Here is a 10094-nt window from a genome sequence, read left to right on the forward strand (position 1 = left end):
GTTCGTGTGGTATGAATTAAACCACATAATGAAAGTGATCCATTTTGAGCCATATATAAATCTACCATATTCATAATTATACAATTATAGATATATATATATATATATATATATAGGAGGATATATCTATAACTCTATCCATATCATATAAATATCAATAATTTAATATCTATCAAAATTATAAAAATTATTAAATTTTCAAATAATAATTTGAATCTCCGACATTTAATATTAATATATATATATATATATATAGTTCATGTGGTATGAATTAAGCCATATAATGAAAATGGCATGTGCAAAGCTGTTTATAAACCTACCACATTCATAATTACAACATTATATAAATCTATATCTATAGCTCTATTTAAGTCATATATACAACGGTCATCTATTACACATCCAAGTAATAAATCCAGAAACATCAGCAGCAAGCAAACCATATCTATAGCTCTATTTAAGTCATATATACAACGGTCATCTATTACACATCCAAGTAATAAATCCAGAAACATCAGCAGCAAGCAAACCATGGCAACAATGCCGTTGTATTCTTCCATCCATGACTGGAAAAGCTATATATTCATGCGAACTCTACTTGTTTTGCTTCTCTTCGGATCAACTGCTTTATGTGGCTCAATCATAAAGACTTTGCCAGGCTTCCCTGGGATTCTACCTTTCAAACTTGAAACAGGGTGAGTGTATAATAGATTTTTTTTTTTTTTCTTTTCCTTCTTTTTTTGATATGTTGGAAATGTAGTCCACCTTATCTTATAGGTACAGTTTGTGGTTTTGTGTTTCAGATATATCAAGGTGGAGAGCTCTGAGTTCTTTTACTATTTTGTGGAATCACAAGGAAATCCATCCAGGGATCCTCTCATACTTCATCAATTGGGGGGGCCCGGCTGCTCGGGCTTAATTGGGTTTTTAAAGCAAATAGGTAGCTTCTCATCCATTCAATTTCTTGTTTTGGTAAATCCCATCCATTCAAATTCTATCTGCTCCAACGGATAAATTCTTAGAATGATTTGGTACATATTTTGTAAAAGTACAAGTAAGTAACCCTTTTATCACCCAAAAAAAAAAAAATAAAAAAAAAAAAGAGTAAAGTAACCCTATTTTTTTTAACGCCTTTAATAGTTTGTTTGTTTTTTTTTTTTTTTTTTTTCTTTTTTTACATCTAAACCTCCAACTATTCTTCTCTCTATAGATGGAATAAAACTAGATTAAATTTTTTTTTTCTTTTTCGTTTTTTATGCTATTACCTAGCAACCAAACAAAATCCAGTATTTGGAAGGAAGAACAAAAGTGAAAAATTCAAATAGATATTAACAAAGAAAAATCTGGAGGGACAGAGATAAATAAAATGCAAGAATAATTGAGATCCTCTAGAGGCTAATAATTCATTTGTTATATTGTCCATGATCTGAAACTAGATCTGCGTCAATTTTTTATACTTCCTATTTTGTTTCCAAGAGTAATCTTATTTATGTTACAATCTAGAAATTTTTCTGGCAATGGAAGAGGAATAAGGATGATTTTTGTTACGACAATCTTTCTTTTCTGGTAGACATGATGAAGGATTTTATGTAAGGAACAAAAAATAAAAACAAAAATAATTGAAGAGCGTTGAAACTCTGAGGGTTATTGGGATTTTCAAAATGATTTGTATTAGTGTGCATACATTATCTCATATCATTAAACAATGGTACCAAATCAATCTCCAACTTGTTACAGATTATGTACCTAAATATTTCTCTACTTATATATAATATATTTTATAATATATATATATATATATATATATAGACAGGTAGTCCATTTTTTAATGGAAGACGAACAAACTATTGGCACCAAGAGCTTGGTCAATTATATCTAATCATGAGATTGGACGGTCATAATTAGCTATCACCATCAAGTATTGTGCAACCTCGCCCACTGTAGATTTTTTGTGCTTTATATATATATATATATACACCTCCAATAATATTTGAAATCCCATATTGTTTACTAAATTTATTTATTATATAATGTAGAAGTTGTTATGATAATTTTTAATTAGTTTATTATATTGTATTTCACTTATTGATTTAAAATTTTATTTTTTTTATTTTTATTCAAAGAATATTTCATCCATATATATAATCACACTACGTTAGGTAAATATATTCATCAAACATATTTAATGAACGATTTAGTATTTCTAATCGCTAGTGTTTTGTTTAATGGGCTAATATTTCTTATGTTTATCTATAAGCTTGCAATATTAAAAAGCGGTAAGATACAAAAGGCAATATATATATATTTACAATTACTTTCTAAATGATTCTAACTTAAATCATTTGTATACTAGATAATATTATCCACTAGTGAAAGGGACATATTTTCTAAACATAACTATTTTCATATGTCATTTGTTAACATATTTTTTTTTTGTTTTTTCTTTTAAATTGTGTTTAATTTGTTTTCTTTTAACTGTTTGTTAATATTATTAGAATTTGTTAAATATATTAATTAACTACAATTATCAGAAAAAAATTTAAAATCAGTACAATTTGAAATTATATTTCATTTGATGTTTATGTTTTTTTTTTCAGATTTATAATTAATTGAGATGTTTAACTACCACAAATTTAACATTAATAAACCATAAAAGTAAACCAATTACACTTTATTTAGTAAAAAAATAAAAATAAAAATCAAATACCCTAACAAATGGCAGCTTAATTTTTTATCTGTTCTCTTGTCCATAAATATATATATTGCAACATTCTCTAGTCCATATTTAGATCTCGCATTGTTTTAAATTTTACGAAAATAAGAGCATATGTAAATTTTTTTAAATTTTGCATGCTAATAAGATTCCATAGTCATGGTTATGGAAAAAACCAATCATTAGTCTTTCTCGAAATCATGTACATTAATAATAGTGTTACAATTTCCTTCTTAAGGACCGTTGGTTTTCAATTTATCAACTTATGGAGCAACTTTACCGTCACTGCAACTGGCCCCATATTCTTGGACTGAGGTACCAAATTAATTTTATCGTACATCATTGCTTACCACAAATGTTTGATGACTAAAAGAAACAAATTTTGTGATTTATTTTATTTTATTTATTTATTGTTTTTTTTTTTTAGATATGAAAGCTCTTAGCCTTCTCCAATGGTACTACAAATACTAAAATGTGGGTTTACCTGCTAACTTGTTGTAATGTTATACATTTTATAGATTTCAAGTGTAATATTTATAGATGCACCTATTGGCACGGGTTTCTCCTACTCAAACAATCCAGAAGATCATTTTTTGTCATCAGATACAAATACAGCGTTGATGGTTAACAAGTTTATGAGAAAGGTTTGAGAAATCTAAAAGTTATTTATTTGTTTTCGTAGAACTATCTTCTGCATTATAATACACAATATACTAATAAACACGTTGTTTATGTGGGCAGCACTTTAATGATGAATCTAAGGTGGGAGATAGGAATTTTACATATAAATTTGTATATATATATATATATAAGATTTCGGTAGGTTAGAAATATAATTTCACAAAACTATTGTATAGTAAGTGATAAGGATTGTTACTTATCTAACTAAGTTTGGTTTTAGATCATTAATTGAATTGATATCCTGAATGCATATTATAATTTTCCATATAAATATATATATACATATATATACATATATATATATATATATATATATATAGGTAAAGAAAGCTAGGCTTACAAGATGTTGATCAATTTTAATATTCAATTTTCTATAATTGGCCTTTTGATAGAATTTAAAATTCAATTATTGACAAAATATAAGTTTAATTTTATAGTAAAATTCACAAAATAAATTCCACATGAATTCAAATGATGACAAATGATCTTTAAATTATAACTTTTAAAGGAATCCAAAAGATGAAAAAGAAAATTTTCATGACATTACCATATTCTAAACCTAATAGAAGTTTAGTTATATATATATATATATAATTAGCAAATTTACCTTATCCATAAAATTTTTGGATGCATATATATGTTTTGGTCTATAAGATGTTTATAGGAATAAACTGTCTCACAGTTTTAATTATAATGCAGTGGTTAGAAGATCACTCAGAATTCAAGGAGAATCCCTTTATCATTGGTGGTGACTCATATGGTGGACTATTAGCTCCAATTTATGTACAAGAAATTTTGGAGGGTAATACTCTACAATTTTATTTTATATATGAATCAAAGCAATATTTTAACAATATTACATCGATCCTGCTAAAAAAATATTTTAGATATAAAACAAGATATTTGAATTCCATCGTTAGTTTAATTCGAAGCAAAAAGTGAAAAACAAAAAACTATTGATGTGAACAATATTATAACAATAGAACTTGCTGCATATGTATAAACGTCATATTTGGTAAGATTAATTTTTTGTCCTTGGGATAGTTCGATTGATAATAACCACTGATAGTAACTTGTAATCTTCAGTTTAATTAAGCTTAGAACTAATACTGTCTCCAAATTTATCAAAATATATATACATATACGTGTTTATAGTATACATATGAGGTAAAAAACTTGTTTGGAAAAGCTTATTAACGTAAAGAGTTATTTGTGAAATGGTTTTTTCATTTTATCCTCCAAACTATAAATTTTTCTCACATTTGCCCATTAAACTTTTGTTTTTGCATCATTTGAGTCCAATTATGTAATTTGCTTCGATGAATACACAAAATATATACATAAATATGTAAATTGTTTGTACATAGATAAAATGTGCATGGTTAATTTTAACAAATTGATCCGATATATGCTTCACCTTTTGAGTTTCCGAAGCTTAGGCATTGACTCTTTACAGTCTTGCAGGTAATAAAATGGGACAAGAGCCTTTTATCAATTTGAAAGTAATAGTCTCAACTTTTTTAAGCTTCCCAAATTACTTATGCATCATAAATTTAGAATAATTATATGTAATACATATATATATATATATATATATATAATGGTCAAAACCATGAAATGTATGCAGGGATTTTATGTGGGATCCGGACATACGGATACAGACATTGAAAAAAATTCAATAATTCCTTACGTTTATCATATGGGACTTATATCAGATGATCTATACGAGGTAATTGAATTTCTTTGACTTAACAATTTAAAATGACTTTCCTTTATAAAAGTTTTTAAATCTGACTTTTGATGATTTAAAGTTTTCGATTTCAACCTTTTTGTAGTGAACTTCTTCCCACGGACAAACAATGATGTTGTTGTCACTCAATTGTTTGATGTGGCAAAAAATAATGTATTATTATTTTATTAGTTAAAAATTAATATACTATAAATATAGATAAATTATATATAAGTCAATAAAATAATGAAATTGTCAAAACCATTATTGATGGATAAAAGTAAATAGAAATACTATGGCTAATCATTGAAACAAATCCAATGTTGCAATCAAATGGAGTTAAGCCTTGATTTGGAATTCTTATAGATTATGAAAGAGTGAGCGAAAATCTTTTGAAATAACAATCAATCTTTTTTATTTTTTTTTTTGTCAACATGATAAATGTTTTTCAAACTATTACTTCAAAATTATTTAAAGTTACCAAATTAGAAATGAGTGTTTTTTAAATAACCTATATCACATACACAAGGACCGCAAAAAAAAACATGAATTATTATTTTTGTCTTATATAACAATATTAATAATATAATAGTAATAATATTATTAATATATTTTTATTTTTAATAATATAATTAATATAGTTAAAATTAATATATACATTTATTTTTTATTCTCACCTCAACTATATCAACCTAAAATAATATTATATATATATATATATATATTATTTGAAGCTTAAAAATAATATTTTATATATATTATTTGAAGCTTAAAAATAATTAATGATTCCTTCATATTTAGAAAATATGAAAATACGTACAATTTGTTTCAAATTAGACCCTCTTGTTTTTAATTTATTGCAATATAAATTTTTTATTTAAAAAAATTACATTTTAATAGCCTCAAACCATTAAGTGCCATTTGCTCAAAATCCAATTAGATTAAAATGCAAGAAATCAAAACTTGAAAGTCTAGACTGAACCTTTGAAATTTGACAACCGAAAGTGTAATTTTCCCAAGTTAAAGAATATTAAAATGCAATTAATTATTTAAAAATGTTTGTCAGTATAAATATTTATAACGGCTTATTTATGCTTTCTTTAAACAGCGAGCGAAAGAAAGTTGTGGTGGAAATTATGTACATGTCAATGCCACAAATACAAATTGTCTCAATGATATTGCTAAAATTGCCCAGGTACTAATTAATTTGATAGTTTAACACTTTGACTTTCCATTCTTGAGTTTCCATCCCCATTTGATTATTTCTTACAAATTCTACATTTGAAATTTTAGTGTACAAAACACATCAATAAATATCATATATTGAGAACCTACTGCGAAAAATATTTGGTCAAGTCAAAGAAAGATAATCAAATTCAAGCGCGAAGATCTACTAAAGAGATGAGTTTTTGCGATGAGGTATCTGTCTTGCTTGATTTCTTTTTCTTAATTTCTTTCTCACTGAACATATGTATGCACTTTTGATAGATGTAACTAGATTATATAATTTTTAATATATGGTTCCTTTGCAGAATATTCCGGCTATAGCCATTCAAAATTGGGCAAATAACAAGAGAGTTCAAGATGCACTTCAAGTTCGAAAGGTATACAAATCGAAATTAGGTCATATCTCTTTCCAATAATATTATACTAAAAAGTTATCAAACCGACCGATAAGAGATTTCAGTTTAATTTTACAAGATGGAATTAAAAGGGAGTGGTGTAAATATATTAAAAAAAAAAAAGAGAAAATGTTATGCTAAATGATTTTAAACTAAAAATCTAATTGTGTAATTGACATCTATTAGCATTTGTCACATTAATAGGTTCCGAATATAAAAAGTTACTATGTTCCCAATTGATATTCACTACAGGTCAAAATCCCTATATACATATGATGGAAATCACTAATGAGTAACGTATAATCCAACAATGAATTACAAAATTACATGTAGGTAGATGCTTGTCATAATTTGGATGACATCATCCCTTATTGCATTATAAGTATATTAGACAATTTCAAATAAGATGCACTATTTATTTGTTTAAGGTGAGGTTCAACCTTTATCGTTTTAAATTCTATAGATTAGCTCTCATCTTTTAAAAATTCAAAAGCTCTAATGAATGGACCTTAATTACATTAGAGCTTATTTGCAATTGATTGTTTACATATATCAACTAAGCTTACGTCAAGATATGTAAATTATCAATCTCTTTTAGAATGTTATGTAAATTAGTCTAGATGTGATGCAAGTGACAGATCTACCTTGATTAATTTACAACATATTGATGTGATCAAATTTATACATATAGAATAATTTTGATGTCCACAACTTAATTAAGTTGCAGACCAAGTGTCTTTAGCCATAAAAACAGCATTTTGCTTAACATGCAAGTTGATTACTTTTTTAATTCAATTTATTGCCTTGCTAATGGACATTTTAAGGAAGTTTGATCGCAATAGAAGTTTTTTTCACGCAGTTATCAAACATATCAATACTTAGCAATGATTTTCAACAAAAACAATTAAAAACAAATTTGTTTCTAATGTAATTATGCAGTTTTTTAGATATTAAATTAGCTTTAAATCCCAATCATTGCCTTAACGATTATTTCTAGGGCTAAAAATATACGGTCTTAGTAAGCCTTTTATTAGAATATTCCAATAGATTTTTTATCAGAATTTCATTTATCAGTCTTTAAATATTTTTTAAAACTGAAATTTTAAAGGTACATTTAAGATTAATATGAGTTCTGATAAGATTCATTTTTCTCTTATAAGGTTTTTAATATTTTACTAAACAGATATAAAATCTTAAAAATATATTTTCATCCATTGAAAATATTTAAAAACTGATAAGTAAGAGAATTGATAAAAAATCTATTAAAACGTCCTGATAAAAGATTAACTGTATATAATGTTTAGATAGTACAGATAAATAATATGTTACTTGATGCTTTTCTCAGACAATATATTGTGGTCTAGAAATCAAAATTGTTTAATACACACACACACATACATACATACATATGTATATATATATATATTTACTAATTTGTCATTCACCCTTTTTTATACTAATGGGCAGGGAACATTTAAAAAGTGGTATAGATGCAATTTTGAGGATGTAGGTGAAGGAACTTACACGAATAACGTTAAGAGTGCTGTTGGCTATCACAAGAATCTTACCAACTCAAGCATAGAAGTACTAGTTTACATGTAAGGCTAATATTATTGATTTTCAATTTTTATTTATTTATTATTTATTTTTTTTTGGCAACAACTTACATATAAATGAATAATATTATAATATATATCTATATATTTATATAAAAATAAATTAATGTTCCTCCAAAATTTAATTGTCTTCTAGTTTATAATAGATGATGTGAAGATACGGCAAATAATATAAAAAAAACAATTAATGAATTTAAAATTGAAAACATACCTGGGATATAAAAACCCTAAACAGTTGTCATATATTATCATGTTCTCATTATAATTATAATTTGAAAGATAGTTAAGATCAACTATGTCTACATTTTGAGCAGTGGTGACCATGAGGTCGATATTTCACATATATCAGCCGAACGATGGATAAAGTCCCTTAATCTGACGCTTCACAGTGATTGGCGACCATGGTACACTGCTGACCAAGTTGCAGGGTGGGTCTCTAATTTATATGTGTTTTATATTCAATAAATTATTGTAGATACTATGGTTAGTTGTGTCTAGTTTTTTTTTTTTTTTTTTTTTTCTTTTCCTCAACTAAATGGTGTGTAGTCTGCTTAATGATATTTAGAATTTGTTGAACATGTCAATTGACTATAAATGTAGAAAAAACAAAATATATGATCACAATTTTAAACTATGTTTTATTTGACGTTTATACTTTTTTTATAAATAAAATTAATAATTAACTGTGATGTCTAACTACCTTTAGTTAATAGTAACAAACAATTAAATAAGTAAACTATATACAGTTTAGTAGAAAACAACAAAATAAAAACCAAACCCGTTAACAACGGGCACCTAATTTATAATATGGTATTATATTTTTGGTTTGTATTTTGTTATGCTAATCTATGCCTAATTTATCAAATTTTTAGAGTCCAACTTAATGTAGCATTATTTTATCATTGAATTGCATTCCACCCCTCTAAGCAATTACATTTCATAGATTTCCAAATTTATAAAAAACAATTTTATTTTGTCATCTTAAAATTCATTTCTAACTAAAAATTTATATTATTTTTTACAGGTACACAATGACATATAAAAATTTTAACTATAGGTTAACTTATGCAACTGTGAAGGTAAGAAAGTCTCAAATTCATTTTTCAATCGTATACAATACAAACGTGAAACTCAATGTATTTGGTATTTGGTTTTTGTTTCTTTAATAGGGAGCTGGTCACTCTCCTACGGAATACAAAAGGAAAGAATGTTATGCTATGATTCAAAGGTGGATGAACAAATCTCCTCTGTAGAGAGTATGCCTTTAAAACTGCATATTATCATATGATGATTTAAATTAATTTCCAAATGGGCTTGATTTACTGCAACAATATAACTTGCCTCTACATTCAAGAACTAAGGTTGTTAGTCATTGAGCAATGTAAGACTCTACATTTATGGAATAAGGCTTTTGATTATTAGACTATCAAAATTTATGGTTCCATCAACTAATGGTGTATGAAAGATTAGAAGTTAAAAAACTCATATCTATGAGCGTTTTAAACTTCCAATTCTTGTAATACAATGTTGGATGAGCATTTTTTAATTGTTGGGGAATGATTTGTCAAAAACAATAATTCCATTGAACAGTCCTCTCTCTATTCTTGAAATTAACTAGTTTGCATGCTACCTGTATTCATTTTAATATATATGAGCAATGTGTTAATATTTTGTTCCTAGATAACTGTACTACATAATCATCTACTCAAGCCTCTGCAGTTACTCTGTTTTCT

The 10094-nt window shown here is 26.1% G+C and overlaps 1 protein-coding gene across 1 annotated transcript; it reads left to right on the forward strand.

Moving 5' to 3' along the window:
* The first annotated feature begins 276 nt into the window (after positions 1 to 276).
* LOC107427643 (serine carboxypeptidase-like 13) lies at positions 277 to 9793 on the forward strand. The gene is made up of 14 exons (XM_016038025.4): positions 277 to 695; positions 804 to 940; positions 2952 to 3028; positions 3232 to 3357; positions 4094 to 4196; positions 4859 to 4896; positions 5022 to 5123; positions 6232 to 6318; positions 6417 to 6542; positions 6656 to 6727; positions 8213 to 8343; positions 8676 to 8789; positions 9386 to 9440; positions 9531 to 9793. Exons 1-14 carry the CDS (start codon positions 295 to 297, stop codon positions 9612 to 9614), a joined length of 1653 nt encoding a protein of 550 aa, XP_015893511.2. The 5' UTR covers positions 277 to 294; the 3' UTR covers positions 9615 to 9793.
* The last annotated feature ends 301 nt before the right edge of the window (positions 9794 to 10094 follow it).

The sequence above is a fragment of the Ziziphus jujuba genome, chromosome 9, assembly GCF_031755915.1.
Source record: "Ziziphus jujuba cultivar Dongzao chromosome 9, ASM3175591v1".
NCBI lineage: Eukaryota > Viridiplantae > Streptophyta > Magnoliopsida > Rosales > Rhamnaceae > Ziziphus > Ziziphus jujuba.

Bases quoted from the DNA above. Each gene is read 5' to 3' on its own strand.
- LOC107427643 (XM_016038025.4), top strand. From the start codon at position 295: ATGTGCAAAGCTGTTTATAAACCTACCACATTCATAATTACAACATTA. The intron at 696-803 runs GTGAGTGTATAA...TTTGTGTTTCAG, and splicing joins CCTTTCAAACTTGAAACAGG to ATATATCAAGGTGGAGAGCT. The intron at 9,441-9,530 runs GTAAGAAAGTCT...TTTCTTTAATAG, and splicing joins TAACTTATGCAACTGTGAAG to GGAGCTGGTCACTCTCCTAC.